The sequence below is a fragment of the Pholcus phalangioides genome, unplaced genomic scaffold (genome assembly GCF_987345545.1).
Source record: "Pholcus phalangioides strain wild (caught in Gottingen) unplaced genomic scaffold, Ppha-v1.0 ptg000017l_1, whole genome shotgun sequence".
Taxonomy (NCBI): domain Eukaryota; kingdom Metazoa; phylum Arthropoda; class Arachnida; order Araneae; family Pholcidae; genus Pholcus; species Pholcus phalangioides.
The window spans coordinates 28,901,691-28,925,773 of NW_028301610.1; the positions used below are offsets into that span (position 1 = coordinate 28,901,691).

The 24,083-nt window shown below is 37.5% G+C and overlaps 1 protein-coding gene across 4 annotated transcripts in view; it reads left to right on the forward strand.

The window, feature by feature from the left end:
- Window positions 1-24,083, forward strand: part of LOC149072716 (uncharacterized) — a 456,665-nt gene that overhangs the window by 163,578 nt on the left and 269,004 nt on the right. For all 4 annotated transcript variants that reach the window (XM_089247007.1, XM_089247004.1, XM_089247005.1 and 1 more), the window contains exons 4-6: window positions 17,927-17,999; window positions 18,697-18,898; window positions 21,517-21,671. In XM_089247007.1, coding sequence (XP_089103133.1) covers window positions 17,927-17,999; window positions 18,697-18,898; window positions 21,517-21,671 — 430 coding nt within the window. The remainder of the gene's footprint in view (window positions 1-17,926; window positions 18,000-18,696; window positions 18,899-21,516; window positions 21,672-24,083) is intronic.

Here is a 24,083-nt window from a genome sequence, read left to right on the forward strand (position 1 = left end):
ATTATAGGAAAATCACATCACGAAAATTAAAACGCTTCCATCATTCCATCTACAATACAAGTATCTGATAACGAATCGGTTTTTTTTAAGCACATGGTGTAATGTGGTATAGTATCTACCTTCCATCATTAGCGTGTGGATGACAGTTGGGTCGCACTTCGTGCGCTGTGTGGAAAATGTATTTGCATCATTTCAGTATTCCACAACTCAAATCGCGTGAGGCACCTCATTTGTAGTAAAGGGGCTAGATTCTACTTCATAATCGCTGTCGTAAATCAGTTCGTAAGATTTTTAGCCGTTCAACCCGTATTTGCTCGATATTTGGAACTTTCCGAAATTAAAAGTGTTTATAGGTTTTATTTGAGGTACATGGATGGAGATACGGCGGGACATGGGGTGCCCCCCCCCCCAGCGTCAAAAGTGGGGCCGACTGAGCATATTCGTATATATGAATTATCATCATCATCATGCCCCCTCCCCCAGCAATCATCATCGTGCTCCCCCCAGACATCCACGTCTATCTCCGCCTATGTTAAGGTACCACAAACAAATTGTGTCATTCTCAGACTATGTACATAATGTAAATTCACAATAAGAATGTTATAGATACAGTATTTTGCAATTGCGCTGTGTATTGATTTGAAATCCGTTACAATTGTATCCCTTACTTTCGTTACGAATTTCATTTTTAAGTTTCCCATCTATCGTGCGAGATTCTAATGCTATTTTTTGAGTAAATGTGAAGTGACCAAATATTTTGTAAATATCTCCGGACCCCTGGGCTAGATTCCAGTGAGCTTTCATCTTGTGGAGGTTCTATACAAGACAATCTCAACATCATGGGCTTCGGGGCAAAGTGATGTTCTGGGGCCAGTACTTAGCTGGTTGTGACAACTTGCATACTTACATAATTTATCCTGAAAATTGTAATACCAGATTTCATCATCTAAGCTCTCCATAGACATGAGGCATATGGGTCTTTCCTAGATGGACCCATGCTCTAATATTTCCCTGATTTTATAGAAATTCTGCTGATTTCTGATAGCAGTTACACTTTTCCCCCATCATATTTCTTTTGAAAGCTTCATTTCTTCACATCTGTATTTTTTAACACTCAAAAAACCATCATGCCCTCTTCCAGTTGATTTTCATCCATGGCTTCCTTAAAATATCCCTGGACAGCAAGGGAGCCATATGGCCCCATGTTGAGAGCTACTGGTGTAAATGATCTTAGCATGTTATTACAGTGTGTGAACGATAATTCATGTACGCATCTATTGGCTATAGACCGACACATAATCAACCCAATTTCTAATTAAAATTTGTTAATCTTCAAATATTATTCGTTCAATACAAATGAATTCAAGGAACAAATGAGTTACAGATTTTTTTCAAAATATTCAAATGCGTACTCTTTCACGCCTTGTCATTTAAGATTACGCAGGACGAGTGGCCAAGAATACGCACTCAAATATTCAATAGTACAGTTAGTTGCTAATGAATATCCTCGTAACTTCATAACTGGAGCATTCCTCATGCATATATTCCACACTATTATAGCCTTATCTTCATAATAGGATTTTTCAAATTCTGGGCTGATGGACTCTCTTCCATTGCATTATCAAACTTGTTGAGAGAATCGCTATTTCGTTCTTTGCTGTGTTTTCAGGGTGGCTCTTTCGATGCAGTAACCGTTTTTCTTTGTTTCAAGGTCTCAACTGGCGTTTACTTTTTTTTTCATTGCCAGATTTATCTTCATTTTAACAGAATAAAACTCGCATCACAGTTATGTGCAGACACTTAGCTATCCGTGTATCTCTTTTCTACTAAATTGTGATAGATAGTAACAACCTGAGCAGAAAATGTTTATTTACAATAAATTAAAACTTGAAACATTTCGCCAATCTTCTATCTACAGAAAAATTACATACTAACATGACAGAATCAAATTTTGCTTAATAAACTGAAGACATCAAGGATGTTTATCAATATACACTGGAAAAACAATATCATTATAGAGAGATTATCGTTATACATCGAGAGGAAGCATTATCATCAGGGGCAACCACACTTTTGCTGTTTATGACACGTCTCATTGATCGACATTGTATCACCAGAAAATGCGCTCATAAGTATTTATTCGTAGAGCAAATTACAATTAATTAGTTGATTAATAAAAATTTAATTATTTGTTCAACCCCTGAAGAAAAGGTTACCACATTAAATTTTTTGGCAGTACACAGAAAGTAGCTTCATGAAAGCTGCATTTACACTATAGGGAACATGGGCGAACACGGGAGAGGGGGGGGGGAAACCCCCCGTTCACCAAAAAATTTGAATTACTAGCATAGGTGGGCGGGTGGCGGTGGAAAATCCGCCTGCCTCGTTCGAAAGCCTGTATTCGCCTGTATTCCACGTGCCTTTCCCCCGAAAGGCACGTGGTACAAAATACTAATGTTACTAGATGCCCCCGAAAGAACTAGTGAGGTATTTAAAATTAGATTAATAGAGGATTTTGAGCAAAGTATAGCAAAATTTCGTTGTCGTGGTTTCAAAATCTCTAAAAAATATATCGTTATAGCGGGATTTATCGTAGTAAAGGACATCGTTGAATTGAGAGAGGCTCCATATTGGACAAAAGGCAGTTAGTTCTCCAAACAAATACAAAAGCAAAGACCACAACAGGCAAACAGCCCAACGAGGTGGCTGAAAAAAGATGCTTATAAAAATATGGATGTCAAATATAGCCAAAATACCGCAACCCAATATAGAAGCATGTGTATCACGGAAGAAAAGCTAATACTATATGATATACTGCCCGAAGTCTACACTGCAAAAGTATTTGAAAAAAATCATTGTAGAGAGAGAGAGAGAGAGGTTTCATTGTAATTTTAAATATGATATGAACTTACATAGTACTCTTTCCAATAACAAAACTGCACATCACGAACAACACAAATGTAGCCTATCTAAAAAATACCCAAAAATTCGTCAATCATACTTTTTCGTACATCATTTTTCTTGGCAGTAGAGAATCCCGAAAAAACAACTGGCGCCAATCAATCATGTTGTAAGTATTATAGAATAAGACACTATTGTCCTCCCATCCCAACACACTGAATCACATATAATGGAAGGTTGAACTCATGGATGCGGTCATCCAGTACGAAATTTTGCACGCCCCGTTCTTCCAACAATGTAATTGCGAATCGTTGGTGAGCTAATAAAATGAATAAATGATTCGTTTCTAGATCTCCGTGGAAGCTCTCGTCCAACTGAACATATGGTGACCTCCTAAAATTATAGCATAGCTTATGTGTTTTCGCTATGGTTTTCGCATTAATGACTTTGTCGTGCTCCCAAGAGTAGGATTGATCCAGGGGAAAACGTCTATTATGATAGTAGGACACATGGTATGCTTTGCCGATTTCTGGCCGCTGTGGTTTTTGTTTGACGGGGGAATTGCTCAAGATATATACGTACTTTATAACAGTCATTTCCTTTTCAACTTTGGATCGATTCAACATATTCGTTTATTCATTGATGAGTTTGAGGTCTCGGATAGAGTCATGCTGACGGTTACTTCGTTTATATCATACCAATATTCAGTATTTTTTGTCATATTTACTACTAACGCTGAAGTTGCTGTGTTCCCAAGTAAGCACGTTGAGCATATTTTTACCGGGAACTTTTTCAACGAGCAGGGGGTAGTAAGTACCACGTTAAGAAGTCATTAGCCCAAACTGTCTAAATCTTCTTCTTTGAAACATCTCTTCCCCCCAATCTTCAGTTGTATTGAAGCTTTTCAGTACTGAGGTACAGCGAGTACTTCGCGGTACTCGAAAAACTCTCATCACTTTAAATTGGATTCCGGGAACAAGTACTATCAGAATGACGGCATACCTTCGTGATAGGACCTCCAATCAGCACCATACAATATACTATGATGGAAAAAAAAAGACTCTTAAGTAATTACGAGCTGAATTTTCAATTTCTGGGAACAAGGATGAAGGAAATGCAACGTCGTAAAAATTATTGTAAAAGCTAGAAAAAGGATTTGAATCGCCTTTTTTCCATAGTTGATGCAAATATTTTTCAGTCCTTCTAGATCTGCGGCTCTTAACAAGGGGTTCCTCGGAAAGATAACAGAGCTTGGAAAAGAAAAAATTGACTCATTATTATTCGCAGTCATAATTAAAAATCTAGTTGTTGCTTTTCTTATAAACAAGTATAAAAAGAAAGAATGATATTCAATAGAAAAACAGCAGATATTTCCATTTATAATATAATACAATATATTTATAATATAATACACAATAGTTTCATATAATACCTAGAAAAATCGGTTGTCCTCATTTTTGCACTTTGAAATTACGGCAGTTGTTAGACCCTCCACTCGCATGTAGTCTTGCTGTGCCAGCAGTGATTCTCAACCTGTAGGCATTTCAGGGGTGTAAAATATTGATAAAACGGGGTGAAATGCGGGGAAAACAACAGCGAAAAATTGAAAAAACCAATTATTGAAAAAGAAAAACTGCATTATAATGTTTAAGAAAATGTTAATCGTAATAGATAGCTGAATACGAACGCTAAATATTAGTTCATAACTGTATTCTGTTTATTTTAACGCTTTTCAATAGGGCTGGTCTGATTAAATCGTGTCAGTTAATTAATCGATCTCATTTGTTAATTGCAGATAAAAATTTTAGTTGAGTTAATCGACTCGACCAATCCGATCAAAATTCGATTGAAATTTTTACTAACAGTTTATAATTTTACTTGATTTATTTGACTAAACCGATTAAATGTCTTAAATTATGTCCTTATGTCCTTATAGCATTTCAAAAATGTGACCGCATTTAAAAATATTTGAATCAATATTTTGATTAAATTTTTCGACATGAGGAAACAAAATTCGATTCAACGAAAACTAGTAATGATTTCTAAAATTACTGATGTAAAACAAAAACGACAAGATTCAAGTTAAGAAATTCCAGGATATGACAAGCATGTTCAGCATATCTCATGCCAAGGACATGAACGTGCAAATTTTTACTTTTGGGTTTATCAGCTGGTTCGATCACTTATTTTGTTAAGTTCTGCCAGAAACACGCAAATGTGTATATCCTATTGAAACACATTTTACAAAAGATTTTGGGAGAACAACTTCCATAGAGTAACATGGGTAGAGTAAACATTCAAAAGTCGTTTTCCGAGTTCTAGGAATTTGCAAATTCATGTTTCTGACGAAGGGGGACGGTATTAAATAGCTTCAAGCGGGTGGCCTTTATTTATTAATCTACTTATATATTTATTTACATTCATTCAGTAGATAGATGCGTGAAATGAATAGAATATGTTTTCATAGCATCAATTACTATTACATTGTTACGAACACTACGTTTGCTATGAGTGAATAGCATTTGAAAACATTCGATAAAAATTCGATTAATCGAATAAATTTTTCTGATTAACCAGTTAAAATTTTTAATCGATTCCTAGCTTTACATTTTAATTTCTTTTGTAGTTTACTTTGTAATTTTCATTTTTACATTTAAAAATAAAGTATTATCCCGAAATGGGTCTTTTGCTGGCTCACGGGATACGTGGAACCCCCACTCTAGATGTACAGTCAATGCATAAGTACAGCTCTAGATGTACAGAAGTACAATCATATGTGAGCTGTAAAATTTATTATTGTGAAAAACAGTACAAGACAAACTATACCTCTTTAGAAGTTTATTGGCATTTCCGCCTCTCGTACCAGAATGTTTGGAAAGGTTCACCGTCAAACTGTTTGAAGTCAAACGACAGAAAGAGTTAAAAGTTTTAAAAAAAGGTATTTGAAATTAATGGACTATTATACTCCCACCAAGTCGGTCCGACCTGAAACCAACCTTCCATCATCATCAACTCGAGCCCGAAGTGTAATTACGCGAGAGGTGAATTCTTTTACAATTCCAAAGCTTTTGCACATCGTTAGCGTTAACGAGCAGCAGCACAAGAAGGAGCTCATGATTTTCGGCTACGTCTTTTGCAAAGATGTGAACTTTACGATTCATTTTTTTTATTATCTCGGTGGTTACTTACTTTCTTTATGTGTTATATAGAATTTTTTTTCCACCTCTTTCAAAAAGGTAAGTGAGAAGAGTGCTCTTTTCTCACCAAAACAAAAAAAAACAACAACCTCATCTCGCTTATTCTTTTTGTGTATGTATGTGAATCCGCTTTCACCGCACGCCATTGAAGTTTACCTCACCAAAAATCACGTGATGTTAGGAGTTAACGAGCTTCTTTCACCTTGGATGTCGTCTTTTTATGCGGGAGAGAATGAGACACTGAGATAAAAAGTGGATAGTATATCTCTTCTTTTATGTATACATATACCTCTCATCCTACCACTTAAACAATTTCTAAGGTTACGGTTTTTGTGCGTGAAAAAAAAAAATATTTATTTTTTCCTAGTTCTCTATAATTTACTTTGTGAAGTATCAAACACATCTGCCTCCATACACTATTTTTTTAATCTTTTTGTTTTGGGTGAACTGGTTACCTATGAGGAAAAGAAAAGAATTAACTAACGGACGGTTCACATTTTATTTCGTTCTTGTCAAAATTTGTTTTACAAAATGGTAAACGTGTTATCTGCGTCCGTGATTTAACTACCAGAAGTTTTTAGTACACATCACGTGCCGTGTGATCTTTGTGAATTCACTGCCGTAGTTGGGAAAGAATGATGGAGGTCATTGACCTTGCTCTTATTATTCCTTCTTATGGAGATGTCTTTGGTGACTAGGGTGAAAAAATGATAGAAGAGATGTAAAGCATGTCGCTGATAAATCATGCAGTCTGTAATGACTAGGAAACTGTCGTTTTATTAATTTTTACAGCTCCAATGGCAAACGATCATTAAAATGGTGGGTTTTTTAATCAGTCAGATGGTGAATGCAACTTCTTATTAGAAGGAATATTGCCTCATACGACTTATATGGTTTTTATATCATTCAAAACATTTTCGTTTCTTGAAGATACAGTTTCTTTCATTTCAAAAGATCCCTTGAAACTAATCAAACAGTTCTTTTCTATGTCCATTCAGTATCCATGTTCGAACTTCCCTTTTTTTCTCCGACAATAAAATTATTTACTTCGTGACTTCGTCAACTTGTCAAGTATATGACATCATCCTTTGCATCATTATTAATGAGAATGGTTTTCTTTGTTCCACGAAAAAATCCGGTCTTACATTGGTGTCGATGACTGTCTAGTGATATTGTGCCCGAGTGGCATGGTGGTAAGATACTCGTCTACCATCGTGAAGATTGTTGTCAGGGTCCCGGGTTCGAACCCAAGGGAGGATATAGATAAGATATTTTCCCTAACAAACTCGAGGCGACCACCGACAGACAGCGCCTTCACTTCCAACCCATCTCACTAATGGCAGTAAATTGCAATATAGCGATATGGTCAGAGTTGGTGTTTGGTGAAGTAGTGTCTAGTGATATTATGACACATGTTAAGAATTTGTTAAAGTAAGGAGGTTAACGATTATCTTAACGCAGTTGACAATAATGATAGTTGATATTTAGCCAAGTTCAGCGTTACATAACATTGGATTTAAATGAAGCACTACCGCCGCCAGTGGAAGCCCTGAATATGCATCATCGAAATATACCATAACAAATTAGTCGCTGCATTACTCGCGTAATAAGCAATGCCAGCTTTTAGTAACCAAAACGGAAACATATTTTGCCTCAGACAATGGTAAATCAACCCTAAATAATTAACAGCTTAATCGTTCCCACTCATCCCAGACTGCACTAAGCAATCGCTCACAGTGTCAGTATATTTTTATATTTCTCATCTGCAATAAAGAATGCCTCTCTGAAAGCTTCACCTTTCACTCAAATAAAAGTGTTTTTGTTCTGCAAACGAGAAAGAGAAATCACCGCTTGCCTAGGAGGAACGTGCCTAGTAAGTCGATAAGATTCATCAGTAACTTCGTACTTGAAAAACACTTTCGAAGTCTCACTCAAATTTTTTCAGTTTCTCGAAAACAGAAAAACTCTCTCTCTCTCTCTTTTAAATCCGTTTTTTTCCTTTTTGGTAAAAAGATTGAGCATATAACTTCTTTTCTTGGGGTCCGTACAGGGGCGTAGCCAGAAATTTCGTTCGAGGGGGGGGGGGGTAACCAAAGTGATAGAACAATACAATACATTTGGCCATCTTTTTCCCTTTTTTTCGGTCATTTTCTCACATTTCGGGAGGGGGGGACAAAACCCCCAAGTCCCCCCCCCCCACTACGCCCTTGGGTCCGTATGTTGTTTTATTTGAGTGCAGTGGTACCTCAAATGCAAGAAATTTGAGTTGCAAGTGCAAGATACCGTATTCCATAGAAATATTCCGACTTGTGAAAGAATATTCGAATTACGAAGCTGAAATGTGCAAGGAAAAGTAATCATTTACCATACAAAGTCTTTAGTGCTTTTAACCAGTTAGGGCCGATGGTTATGTCGGACTGTGCACTATATCTCGTAGCGCTACTACTTTTGTTTTAAATGGAATGCATTGTGACGTAATAATCGATTTTATACATATGCATTGATATATTTTTGGAATTCGGAATGAATTATTGGGATCTTCACAGGGCCGCCATTTGAACTTTCCCAGGGGGTTGGGGGCAAAGAACATGCACTCAATGTATGTGTATATATTTGTGTATATATACCATTTCTAGTGTATTTTCTAGAGGGGAGGGGACGCTCCCCCCACCCCCAAATGATGGGCATGGATCTTCATGTAGGTCGAAGTACCACTGTACTTGGAAAACATATTTCAAAAAGTGCTGTGTGAACGGCATCAAAAATTTAGTTGAGATCTGGTATGAGATTGCAAGTGGTTGAATATGAAAAGCATGTATACCACTACTGAATACTAACTGATGAACATGAACTTTAGTCTACGATGAAAGAAAATTTCACGAAAATTACTCGCGAGTCGGAACACCATTGCTATGATAAGGGATTAGATTTGAATGGCTTTATAAATATAAAAAGGCCTTGATTAACATCTGCTAAAAATTAATGTCTGCGTAACGATTACTTATCATAAATCCTTAAGAATCGTTGGTGCCAAGTGTGAAGATGAATTAATCAAACGCATCGGTGGTTGCATTTAAAAACAACTACATTGAAACATTACCAAGTTTTCTAACTTAATGTCAAATTTGATAATGAGCCTCATGACGCACCTTAATTAAAGTGATCCATTGCTTAGCTACTGCAACCTGGCAGTCCAGTGGTTTAGGAGCTAGCTTTTGACTGAGTAGGTCGGGCTCGAATCCCGGTTCGGGCATGGGTATCTACTAACACTAACAAATTCCCTGGACAGATCGTAAAGATCTCTTGGGAATATACGTGCTGATCAAACTTATTTATTTCCCTCAAATAACGAGATGGTAATGCATGATCACGTTTCAAAACAATTTAAAAATGGTTACCTCTAAGCGATATGACACGTCGTCTTCTTTAACATTCATCTGTACACGTGTACCGAATCACTCAATTTTCATGGTGGAAGGTCATCGTTTGAACTCTTTGTAGAACCAATTATTTTCGGGAAATGTATTATATTCCGAAGGGAAATAGATTCCCCTGATATAGTTAATTAAAAACGCTTTAAAATTCATGATTGAGGTTTTCTGAGACCAACCGTAGCTATAAGTACGCATCTATACTTTTTGCACGTTCCCCGGCCACCTTTCGATCGCAGATCAGCCATTTTAAGATAATTGGATCCATTAACAGTAAAAGAGGATCCAGGTGTCCGTGTAGGAGTTGTGCTTATGATCGGAGGAGGAAACGACCAACGCCTGCGATTAACGGTTGCGATCAGCTAGTTTTGTTTCCCGAGGAAACTCTCAAGAAGCGTGAACTCGCAAACATAACAAAGTACTGTACGTAGTGGAATATATACTTCACCAATGCACGCATAACTTCACTTAACACACACACAACAACAACCAGTTTTACCGCGAAAAAGTAAACCTGCCACCATTTTTCAGAACATCCGCTAGTTTATTCTACCTGAAAGATAAATTTATCGCTTGAATCTGTGGCCGTAGTTATACGTTGAAGCTTTTTCCTTTGCGGTCGATATGCAAAAGCAATAACGAGGAAGATTTGCTGGAAAATCGTCCCTCGTGAGCTTTCTCATTCCATTTTTTACTCAGTCTCGTAGAAATATGTTTATTTTGGATCGTTATATTATCGTTGATGTCTTTTTTTCATAATTTGTTCTTCTCCAACTCTTTTTCAAGTTAAATTTTGTAAACAGTTCGTATTGAAATATGAACCAAATACAAACTAATAATTTTGGTTTACTATTGATGTGCATAGTTTTAATCTTCTTTCTCGGGAACAGGGAGGAGTGGATTTTTGAAACAATCAATCAGCAAGCATTTCTTTACCTTTTAAGCGACAATTAGAAATCACTTAACTCCCCCTTCAAAATGCCATATTTTTTTTAATGAAGTAGGCTTTCTTTCGATTTTCAACAGGTGCAAACTAAGAGGTATAGGGAAAAGTTTTCCATTGAGAAATAATTTTTACAACGTAGCTAGGCTTGTCAATGCTAAAATAAGATAATTTTATAGAGGCGAGATATGTCGCCATTGCCGCTTACAGAGTTAGTGTACTAGTTACCAAACTTGAAATACATATCCTAACCTTCGTCTTTCGTAAATTGTTTTATATTTTACTAATCATGTTAGACCTTGTGACCCTCGCAACAGAAATTTTCAGTAATTCGTACTTACATAGCGAGTGTTTTTCAACCATTTGCTAGAATACGTTAGACCGTGAACTCGAAACAATCCTAGAAACTGCTTAAGACAATACATAATGAAAATGCAGAAAATACTACTGAGAGAAAGTGTAGTTATATATATACCCTACGATCCAGTAGGATCATCCAAGCGCCCGAGTGGCTCAGTGGTAAGATGCTCGTCTGCCACTATGAAGGTTGCCTTCAAGTCCATGGGTTCGAATCCAGCCAAAAGAACATCAGAAAAAGTTCTTTACATATCGAGCCTGGGGCGACATCCGATAGATAGCGCCTTCATTTCCCACACAAGTCCACTACTTGGGTTGGAAATCGCGATATATGACTGGAGGTGGTGTGCAGTAAAATAGTAATTTACATTGCACTCGACGAGGAAACCCATAAAAACACGATTACGTGAGTACGCTCGAGGTGTTAAGAACCAGGAAGATTAGATTGTTGTTGAATATGCTCGAATATATTTAGGTATTTAAAAATATGTCAATCATTTTTGTCGCACCACGGTCATTTTCTGCACACGAGGGCTAATTAGACCGGGACCTACAATTTATTGCCGAATCTGAACGGCAGGCTTCTTTTTTTATACTCATCGAGAGGTTGGTGCGCTAACCCCTCGATGGGGGACTCCCTGCGGTAGCAATTTTTTCTGCGGTCATGTCGCCATTTTTGTTGTTTACCCCTGTGTCAGGAAAGTTTTCTGACGGGGACGAACCGGGTATCGAACTCGCGACACCTTCAAACATCCTTTGGTACTTTAGGCGAGTACCTTATCGACCTGGGCTAGCGAGCCCATGTCAATCAATGACGATAAATCAACACCACTGGTTACAAGGCACTAACGGTTCGATACATAGCAGAATATGTGAGGCAGGGTGAATGGTCACCAACGGCTTAGTTTCATTTTAAGCGAGAATTTTAGAAAAACTCAAACGGAGCAATCACACGAATTGATTTCAAACGCAACTAATCAGGATATTGCTTGTGACTTACATGTAGGCACTCCACTATTCTACTCTGACTTGTTCGTACTTCATTTCTTCTGTGCAACCGGGAGTTGAGATTTGGTAACAAACCCAAATGATATCCGTGGTCAGCGTGGCAGTGGTCATATATATGTCCTCTTAAGATGGCACCCATAGAGTGTCGAAACGCGTTAGGAATCCGTAACTTTTAACTATAACTTGGTTGATTCGAACGAGATTAATTCAAAGTTTAAGGATGAAAAATGAGAGCAAAATCACAGACAGTGTTAAAAAATCCTTCAACACGTGCCAGACTTTGTCTGGATCAAGTTGTTAGACAACAAATCTCACTGATAGAATATATAAAAAGTTTTTGTAAGCATACATTTTGGTATACAAGGTGATTCAGAAAAGATGAGAAAAACTTTAAGAGGTACGCACAGAAACAATTTTCATCAAAGAATACATGGTATAAATTGAAATGCAAACGTACTATAAGGCGCAACATAGTAAACTCGGGGATACGAGGAGAAAACACACGATAACGTATAAGTTAAAAAAGCAATTTTAATGAATAATTTACAATAATTGTTCAAAAGAGCGACCGTAACTGAAATGCATGTTTGCTTTTTCAGTATTACTAAAGTGCCGTTGTGGTGGTCGAGTGGTCATAGTGACGGACTCGCATAGCGGAAACCCGGGTTCGAGCCCCACCACCGCCACAGGGGTGGTCGGCTGAAGTCGGTTTTCTGCGGTTTCCAACTTCGAGGCGCAAATGCGAGCCGATCTCGCCGTTAAAAAGTCTCGCCACAGAGAGCAACAGCCCTACAAACAGTACAAATATTCAATAGTTACACTTCATTCACTTCACTTCTAAAATATAGATGGCAGCACTGAAAAATCAGACGATACTAGATACGCGCTCAGACTGTTAAGTGCACACACACTTACACTTCCATCAAAACTCACTTGGTAGTAAATTGCCCGCAGATGGCGATAGACTTGAGTTGTGTGCTCGGTTTGCAAGAAAAAAGTATCACTGAAGTGCGCCATTATCCAGTATGTTAAAACGGTTGCACGATGGAATAACTTCACAGGGCTGGCGTTCGCGCCTTTTATTCACTGTGACGCAGATTTGCATACGGTTTCTTCGTCTTTTTCCCCAAGTTACATTTGCATGCATGGTGTTATTTTTCTCCCGATAAATTTCAGTTGCCACCGTAGGGAGCCCCACATCGAGGGGTTTGCGCACCAACCTCTCGATTAGTGTTAAAAAAAAGGCTGCCGTTTGGAATCGGCAATAAACTGTAGGCCAACGTCTAATTATCTCCCGTCTTCAGAAAATTACTGTGGTGAGACAAAAATGATCGAATGATAAGTTTCAACAGGAATGCCGTTTTAACGTTTGCGGAGCGGCCGTTTCGAAAGGCGGGTTTGTGTTTGGGTTTTGTTAGCCCATGCATTCTTTGATGACAATTGTTTGTATTGGTGTGTACTATCACCTCTTAAAGTTTTTTCCCATCTTTTCTGAATCACCCTGTATAATGGGTGCCGTTCTTTTCAATTTATTATTTGGCGTCTGGTTTTTGAACAGACATGCTGCCATTCTCTGCAATGAGAAACCAGTGCAGAAGTATAAGACTAGTCCTGACGAGGTTACCAGGTTAGAGCCATATGGTCAATTTTTAATCAATTATTCTTTTGAAACGAAACACAAGACATAAAGCTAAGGGGTGTTCTACATCCATAATAAATTTCACCCATGCAATATCAATCCAGCGAAAAAGTTTCAATGGCCAGTTGTTGACCAGTCTTGCAAAAGTTTCAGAAATGGCTGTTACAAGACATGCTGTAACTCTTTCTGATTTTCTTCAACTATGCTGTTTTGAAAAATTTTAATATTCATTGATGTACGTCATAAAATTTGCGACTGAAAATAGATTTCTTCGATATCTCTCGAATGATTAGGAAAGATTGGGATCAATTTTCGTATATCCCATTAAGCTGGTTTCGTAAAGCAAGCTAAGTAGGCATAGAAATTTTACATTTATGCGTTTCCAGAACAATGGAATAATGCAGCTGACATCACTAATCCACCCTACGGGAATGTTGATGATCATGTTACGATTTGTGATCTACTTACGGATGCCGTATTGATGAATCGGATAATTCAATTTCGTTGCGGTCCCCCTTGAGCTTTGAAATAACCAAGTTCGACCGTATATGAAGCCTCAAGAACTTCTTTGTTCTGTTTTGTTAATAGGGTCAATATTCTTGAGAAATCGTTGGTGAATCGTCTCAGTCGTTAATCCACACGCAGCGTTACGCAATGTAGAATAAACCGGAAAATAAAATCGCTAGTATTTTTGACACGAAGAATCGCATACGTATAATCGGTTTCGTGTCAAAAATGCTTCTGAAACACTTGAGCGATTTTTATTGAACGTAATTCTCTCTCTCTCTCGTCTCCACTTGCAAGGTGACGTTCTTTTTCAATCGACAAGCATTTCTTTTATATACCTATACTATTTACATTTCGTGAATGGGCCTGCGTGATTGAAAGAAAACTTCAAACAGTTCTTCAAGTAACAGGGCATCCATTTCTAATGTACTTGTCTTGCTCTAACCTTGAGTTGAAAGTCAAGTACCGAGAATAAATAATCTTATGACTTTGTTTTCGTGTGTTTTTTGGTTATTTGTTTTTTATATACGAATACAATATTGTTTTGAAACATGGCTTGTGTATTCATGTTTTATTCGTATCTTTCATATAACCAGGATTTTACATAAGTTTTTTTTTCCTGTGAAGAACAAATAAGTTTGATTTTGCATGCTTGCATATTAATGTTCTCTTCATGCTTTCTAAACAGTAGCGCTGTATATTAAAAAAAATGACACTTTTGTGTGGTTATTATCACATAGAATATCGGATATCACGAGCTCTTATTTATTTAGCGTGCATGAAAAACAGAAAAAAGAGAGCTACAAAAACATATCAAAATAATAAAAACGTTAGTAAAAAGCACACGCAGCTAAAAATGCAAAAAGCAGTGAGATTTTTTAATACGCGTGAATTACAAAGATTATAGTTACCAAGGTATAAATATAAATATCGAAAGCAAAGTGTTGTTCATTTCAGGTGTGGATCCGGAAGGGGAGGTGACCGCCCTTCCCAAGATCCGAATACTATGGAAAAAAATGGATCTGTCCCACAAAATACAGGATTTTCCAACGAATCTACACAGTAAGTCACCCCTCACGACAAATTGCCTTGGGTCCGCCTATGGTTCATTTGATGAATGAAAATCAGAAAACAAACAAAAAGTTATCGACACGAAACAATTCACTTTTTAACGTCATGTCAAATGTCTAAACCAGTGTTTCCCAAAATGTGTACTGGAATGATCCAGGGGGATGGGGTAGAAGATATGTGTATAATGAATATGTGTATTTATTCGAAAGATGTCTGGTCCAAAAACTTCTTACATTTGCTATCGGGCGCGGTAGCCCGGTCGATAAGATACTCGCCTAAAGTACCAAAGGATGTTTAGAGGTATCGCGAGTTCGATACCCGGTTCGTCCTTGTCAGAAAACTTTCCTGACACAGGGGTACAACAAAAATACGGCGACTTGACCGCAGCAAAAAATTGCTACCGCAGGGAGTCCCCCATCGAGGGGTTAGCACATCAACCTCTCGACGAGTATACAAAACAAGCCTGCCGTTCGGAATCGGCAATAAATTGTAGGTCCCGGTCTAATTAGCCCTCGTGTGCAGAAAATGACCGTGGTGCGACAAAAATGATCAAAAAATGATCATTACATTTGCTATCAATTCAGGGTTTATACCATCTAATCAATTTGGTTTTGTTCCTGGTCGATCACTATTAATCCAACAACTAATTTGCCACGACTATTGGACAAATGCCGTTGAAGAAAAAACCGAAATTGATATATTGTTTATTGATTTTCACAAAGCATTCGATAAAATAGACCGCTCTCTTCTAATCACAAAGCTATTGAACTTGGGTGTGCCAGAAAAGATGTGCCGAATACTGCAGTCATATCTGGGCTCTAGAACTTTTCAGGTTCGTGTTGAAGATTGCCTCTCTGGGAAAAAATGCGTATCTAGCGGTGTAGTTCAGGGCTCTGTGTTGGGTCCACTGTTGTTTGTACTATTCACGTATGACATTGCTTTTTACACTCATCCAATTCCACTAGTACAATTTGCTGATGATGTTAAACGTTTTTTCCCACGTCTGAACACACAGAGCTTAATTCTGCCTGCCAACGTCTCCACAACTGGACTGTGGTCGATCGTCTTCCAATTTCCGTTAACAAAAGTGGTGTCATGCACATAGGGGGATACAGAATGAGTCCAAGCTACTCGATAGGTGGCGAAGAGTTCCAGAGGTTCACTTCCTACACTGACTTGGGGATCACCATTTGCAATACCAGAAATTTCGACTTACATTATTCGAATATAGTGTGTAAAGCGAGACGCGCTTCTTATGTCCTACGGAAAGCGTATGGAAAATGTGATACCGCTACACTCATGCACGCATTTACCATTTTTATACGACCAATCCTGGAGTATTGTTCGCAAATATGGTCTCCGTACAAAGTGAAAGATATAAAATTCATCGAAAAGGTCCAGAAGTCATTTACCAAACAGTTTTGCAGTCTGCGTCATCGCCCATACGAGGAAAGGCTGAGATGTCTCGGCGTCCACTCTTTAGAATGGCGTCGCCTTGAAGCCGACTTAAAGCTGTGCTTCAAACTTGTACACAACTTAGTATATACGGGTCAGTCAACTCCATTTTTTGAAATCAATCCCAGACCATCACTGAGAAGACATTCATTACAAGTAAAAATTCCAACTGCCAGGAACAATGCTAAATTTTATAACTTCCGATGCCGAGTTGGAAGAGTATGGAACAAATTACCACCAGATCTCGTGTGTTCATCTACATATCACAGATTCTGTCACTCCCTCAACGCTTCTGATCTTTCAACATTTTTAATGTGCTATGCATTTTAGTTCATGTCGGGTTTTATTGGTGCATATATGCTTGTTTTATTTATATAACTTTTTTTTTTCCATCAGTTCTATTGATTATTTCAATTTGGAATTACATGTGATGATTTTTTATTTGTTTATTTATTTTTTTTTGTGTTTTTTTAATTTATATATATATATACATGTATTTTATTCTGATTTATATACTGAATTTTATTGTGTAAACATGTTTATTTTATTGTTGTTTTGTGTTCGGGGATTTTTTTTATTTTTTTTTTTTTTATTGGCGTCATCTTTTATGCATTTTTCTCTTGGTATATATTCGTGTGTATGAATGTGTACTGATGTTCCCTGCCGTATCTTTCCAATTTTATTGATTGTTTGAATAGTGCACCTGTGGAGTTAGAGCCTACTGGCCTTGCACAGGTTTGTATATAATAAATAAATAAATAAAATAAATAGGATCTTATGTGTTGACTTAAATTTTGCCCGGGGGGGGGGGGTGTGATGAGAACATCAAAAAATACTGAAGAAGGAAGCGTAGAACAGAAAAATTTGGGAAATTTGTCTATGTAAACCAATGTTATTACATATTTCAAAAATACCAAATGGGGTAATTTAATTAATATTCTAAGGTGGATGAGAAAATAATATTAATAATTATTTCTTACTGAACAAGGGGTATCTTTCTCTTTTATGTGACACTGAAATATGAGAAAATAATTTTTTTAATTAATCATGTTGTAACCATCTGAAAATATATTCAGGTAAATATTTGTTACGATTTCTGAATAGTTTCGTATATATCCATTGTTCCCAAATGCGGATCCAGAGGGGGGCGATCGCCACTCTCAAGAGCCATATATTATAGAGAAAAATTGGCTTAAACGTGCTTAAATCACCCTGTGTGATAGAGCCTGGGTGTCTCTTGGTGTGCTGCAGAATTTCTTGATATTTTCAGGTGTGCTGTGATATAGAAATGGTTAGAAACTACTATTGTAGGGGATTGGTGATAGTTGGTTGTTAAAAATTTTAAAAATTCAATTCAACGCCAACTCTGTATTTCCACATCATTGTTATTCATTATTATTTCTCTTTTTCGATGCAGGTGGAGAATATCAATTCCTGTTTGTCGTTCATTGCCAACTTAGGTGTGTCTATAGAAGGTGTCACATCCAAAGGTCAGTTTTTTTTGTTTTTGTTCTAAAATTTCCCATAATTAAGAATACTCGATTTTATTTTGTGGGCATAACGGGGGGGGGGACATGCTGCAGCGGAACCTCTGGGCAGGAATTTTCGGCTGGCCCAGCTATTCCATACATGGGCATATACAGGGTGATTACTCAATTACCCTTGCCGCATTTTACTGGCAAACCGTTGATCCTGGAGGCATACTTCCAATTAGAAAAATTATCCAACTAATCCAGGCCACTAGGATATTGTGCAGGATTTTAATCTTAGATAAAGGCTATAAATTTCAAGTATTTATCAAATTTACCAACGTTTTTTAGTTATTATACGTAAAAGTGATAATGTTTTCTGCATTAATCAAATTTATAAACGACGCTTGAGTATTATCGCATAATCTCCGTTAAAATTGATAGATAGTCGACGCTTGGGTATTATTCACCGGTAAAAGTGATAAATTTATCAAGCTTACCAAGACGATTGGTAAGTATGCATAATAACCGGTTGATTTATCATATTTACCATAATATTTATATGTTATTATGGTCGATGGAACAGTCTTATAACCATCAAGATTTGATTTTAACAAGTTGATTTTCATCAACATTTGATTTTATGTAATTTGATTTTAAAACAAACCATCAACGTGTGAGTTTTCCAACAAATAATAATATTATTTCATGTTTTCAGATGTGAAGGAAGGCAACCTAAAAGTAATTTTGAGCTTGTTCTTCAATCTGTCCCGATATAAGCAAGCTCAAAAAACTATTTCAATCGTGGCTCCTGACAACGTTGGGGACGTAAATGGTGGAAACGGTGTCAAAACGTCTTCGATTCAAGGGTTAAAAGCTGGTAGTGCCCTGCCATCTAGCGGCCATGATACGCTCTCAAAGTAAGATTACAGTTTCGTTTTCAAGAAAAGTTTTCTTTTTGTGAGATAGATGGCACTGTATTCTGACATTTTAAAAACTCCATTTCACTATACATCAGAGAGATATCTTTAATAAAAAAAGAAAGGGAAAATAATTCACATTTCTCTCAGATGAAATATTTGTTTTTTTCCCCCATTTTTCGCCACCTTGCATTATTAAAATAATAATGATTAAAATTATGCAAAGTGGGCGAAAAGTCCTGGGGACATTTTAAAAATTAAGAAAAAATCAACTAATGACGTAATAAAATTTACACAAATTGACACCAGACGCAGAGTCACCCTTAAAGATGTACGACACACCATGCCCCGTGGTTTGAGGGACCCCGCAGCCGTAAAAGAAGTGAAAAAATACACATACATTAAAAAAAAAACTGTTTTCCTAGTAAGCAAGGTGCCTGAGATTCAACCGATTTGATTCTGGAATTATATCTCTCATCAATTCTGGAATTATTTTTCTCATCAATTCTGGAATTATTTCTCTCATCAATTCTGGAATTATTTTTCTCATCAATTCTGGAATTATTTCTCTCATCAATTCTGGAATTATCACTCTCATCAATTCTGAATTTCAACCAATTTTGGAATTTTTCTTCTAATTCATTCTGAATTTTCATCAATTCTGAGATTTTTTTCTCTCATTAGTTTTGAATTTTCATTAGTGATAGTAGATTCTGTGATAATGCATGAATCTTTGGATGCCCGATTCTCCTCCCCCCCCCCCCCTTTAAACACATAAAACCGTGGCTAAGTAGCAACAAAATTATCTGTCACTGGCCCCCGTTAAGGGTGGCCCTGACCAGACCTTCTTCTTTAGGAGGGCATGTCCTCCTTTTTATGTCATTTCAAGCGTCCTCCTACGTTTCGCAATATTCGCTCTTTTGTCCTCTTTTTCAGGTTTCCGGCATTGTTTTTTTTTCTCTCAGGGGAAAAATTCCTGTTTGAAACATGTATCTCTTCATTGACATGAATGTTTTTGTGGATTTCTGTCAATATTCTAGGAATTTTTCATGTTTTTTGCCTTTTTTTTCTGTTCTGTTTTAGTTGGGAAAAAAATATTGTTGTGGCTTTGGTTTTATTGGTCAGAATAGTGGCACCATGTGTTGAGAATAATGACCACCATGTGTTGGGAAAAGTGACGTCGAAATTAGATTTTCTCTTTAGTTTTCTGAAAGAGCTTCCGTTCTTTTGCAAATCTTCAATTTCATCCACATTTTTTGTAATGCTTGATACCAGAACTTGAGAAATTCCATGCTCTCTGGGAATTTGAGTTTTAGTTTTCTTCTTATTATAATTGATATTGAATTCAAAACTTTCAATCTGTTTCATAAACAGAAATTCTTTCTTGTCGCGTAATTTTTTTTTCTAATTTTAAGATTAGGGTGAACAGATTCGAAAATTGCGAATGGAGAACGCCTGCGCGCAATCTGGGTGACGTCACTTTTTCCTAATTTTTACAATAGATGGCGCCACTATAATGACAAAAAAAAAAAAAAAAAGAAGAAGAAGAGAGAAGAAGAAGAACACTCCACTCCCTCAAGGGTATCTTAATAGCATCAGAGACCCCCTTCGCGGGGAAATTAATTATTCTCGGACTCCTCATACTCTTCCAAAAATACCTGCTATCCAATTTACATACTCACTGCGAGAAATTTAACGAGATCTCATTTTCATGAGGCTTTTTCCACTTAAGGCTCGGGCCGTGCCCATGCATTCAGATGACACAGCCCGCGTCCCCACCTCAGTATACGGCTTTAGCTGTTGGTGAGCAAATAATGGTGTTCGCAACATGGATGTTGCAATTTTCTTTCATTGCTGCCTTTTTCTGACTGCATTTTCCATATTATCCTCAGGGCCGGTTCTGGGCATTTTTCAAGTGTAAGCGAATGATTCAATTGGCACCCTAAAAAATCGTTCCATTTCAGGTGGCGCCTTCTGCGGCAGCGTAGTTCGCAAGATTCAAGATCCGGCTCTGATTATCCCGGAGAAAGCAAGCTAGGAAGCAACTGCCCTGCTTGGAGGCAACTTGCATTCTTATATTCTGGGAATTTCGACGAGGAGTGGTGTTGGTGAAAGTTTGTGAACATTTGTGTGGAAAAACACACACACACAAAATTTTCCCCAGAAAAAGAATAATTCAAGAAACCTCTGAAAAGGAGGACAAAAGCAGCGCCGTTTTAACGCATCAGCCCACCCGGGCACTGCTCGGGAGGCCTCAGAAAAAGGAAAAACAGTTGCATTTTTCGGTAATTAACGGTAGGGTCTCAGAAAAATCACTTAGCCCGGGGACCATGATGCTCTTAAGACGGCCCTGCACAAAAGGATAAATTTTCTAAAACGTAGGAGGAAGGAAGCCCTAGTTTAGAAATTATCACTTTAAGCGGGTAACTTTAATATTGTCTCTCTGTGGGAGAAATTTTGGCCCTAGAAAATTTTATCAGTATAAGCGGGCTATCAGATTATCCGCTTAAACGCGACTGTGTGCTGTTTTGCATTTTGAGTATCGGTAATATATCACAGTAATAATATAAAATTTATTAAATAATTTATAATATAAAATTTAATTATTTCACTTTCAGATTGCCGTCTCCTTTCCGTCAATCCGCCGGTGGGCCTCGGGACAGAACAATACCATCGCCCACGACTAAAAACTACGAAAATGACCAGTCCACAACCAACACCAGGCGAAATGAACGCAGCAACCGAATGGTGGCGCCATCACTTGCCAGTGACAGTAAGTCGAAAATAAATATTTTCTATAGATTGATTGCGTACCAATAGATGACAGCACAAGCTATTACGAGGTCTTAGTAAGCATCCTTAATACATAATCTTTTATTCTTGATCCATCCATTCATATCTAGGGTGACCATGCGTCCTGTATTTCTCGTTACATTCCCATATTCTTACGTAATTTTAGCCATCCCGACTTTTGAATAAGATGGGGGTAAGAATGTCCCGGTTCTTCACGGATTTTCAACGAAGCCTACTTGAATTTTTTACTCTTAATTAATTTTTCAAGTATTGAAATGATTTTTCAACACACAAATTATATTTGATAGTTTACAAATTTTAAACGTTTTATTTCGTGGAATTCATTTCAATCCTCTGCGATTTGCAGTAATACTTTGTTTCCAGCCACTGGTGTTTTTTTTTAGTGATTTCCGCAATAGTTTGCAACTTATATTTGGTGTAATTTTTCACGATAATAAGCGATGTCCCGTGTTTTCCGTATTTTAAATTCCAATTTCCCTCGAGGAAATATGGTCATTCTGACATGTGACGCCATGTTACTCAGCCTTGAGGCAACCAACCACACTTCCAATTAGCTAGGCATCCCTAAGGCTTCAGACCAGACTTTGAGAGGAAAAAATGTTTCAAAGGATACAGAAAATACTGGATGGTGCAAAACTCTGTGTATATTGGATATGTTACTGCCGATCGCGACTCTTGCGGACAAAGTTGATTTGCAGAAATTATTTGGGCTGTGGCTGGCCAATTCACGAAGTGAATGGAAATCCTTGGCCAATGTGCGATGTAAGACGGTCCGGTAGACACCAAATCTTTTTTTTTTTCATCACCAACATTTAATACATGGCTACAAGGCCGGAGCTAGGGGGCAGCGGGGCAACTGCCCCGGGAAGAAAAATTAGGGAGTGGGAATTTTAGATGGGATCAAAGAACACCGTAATACCAGCGATCTACAGCCACTTCACGAACTGGTGGCCAAAGCTCGAAATTCGGACATTGGCAGGTCAATTTACAATGAAATTGGCCAATTCGCGAATTGAGGATAACACGATTTTGGGCTTTGGCAGTAACACGTACAATAGTATAAATCTCGAGGGTGCATAGAAATTCTTTGTTGTTCTTTTTAGGCATTATTAGTTTCAAAGAAACTGATATTATCTGGGTATTATGCCGAAGTGGACTTGGAAAGTAAAGCCATCATTATTAGTTTCACTTCATGAAACCTATGTGACTTTATGGGTGTTTAATAGTGTTAATACAAAGCAACACTGCAAACTTTACGGGTATCTTAGTGTAGTGTTTCTTAGTCCGTTGTCCCTTTCAATAATATTTTCTTCTTGTGTCCATCTGTCTTAACCAGGACCTCCGCATTTAAGAATAAGACTCGATTAAATTGATTTCTGGATGAATTTATAGGAAAGTTTCATTAATAAAGTCAATCTTCGGACCCCTGGGCTGAAGTACTGTCAGTGGGTTCTTCTACTTATAGGCGTAAAGTTGTTGGAAATATTAGGAGGAAGCTCAAACTCTCTGTTTCTATAAGTATTATGGATAAATATATTCGGAGAACTCGAGCCCATGGGCCCGATATAAGTTGACGCCTGTGGTTCTGCTGGTTTTTGGGAGTAGTCCCACTTTTTTTCAATCATATTTCACTTGGACTTTTTTTATACTTTAAATCTTTCTAGTTCCCCTTAACCACCTGCATGACTTCCTTTCACTAAATTTTCACTTGTGGCTGGCTGCCTTACTGTATCCCAACATCATGAGAGGGCCATATGGCTCGAGATTGAGCATCAGTTAGTGTACAGGGTGATCAGCGAATAAGCCCTTATTTCAAAATTAAATATCTCTACAACAAAGATCAATAGAATTATGTGGTAAACGGTACGTTTATTAGCAAAACTGTAAGAATGTTGTACAGAAATTTCGGAAATTTAGTTACAAAAACTGTTAACAGATGGCGCTGTAATCGGAATGATACCTATAAATAGCCTTTAAAACGTACTTCGAAGTCTAAAGCGATCAGTACGACTGTTGGATAGTAAAAAGAGGCTAGCGTGTAGAAATTGAAATAATGTATTCCATTGAACAACGTGTTTTTTTGGTACTGGAATATCACAGATTAGAACACAGTCCTACGGCAACAAGGCGCAGTTTTCAAAACCGATTCAATGTTCCAGTTGGACCCGATGCGAAAACCATTCGCATGCTCTTCGCCAAATTCGAACGGACTGGCAGCGTGGATGATGATCGAAAGGGAAATGTTGGGCCTAGGCAAACTGTAGTCACTCCTCAAAATGCAGCCAAAGTTTCTGGAATTGTTCAGCAAAATCCTAGGAAAAGCATCCGAAGAATTGCATCAGAGACTGGTTTGAAGTACACGAGCACGCAA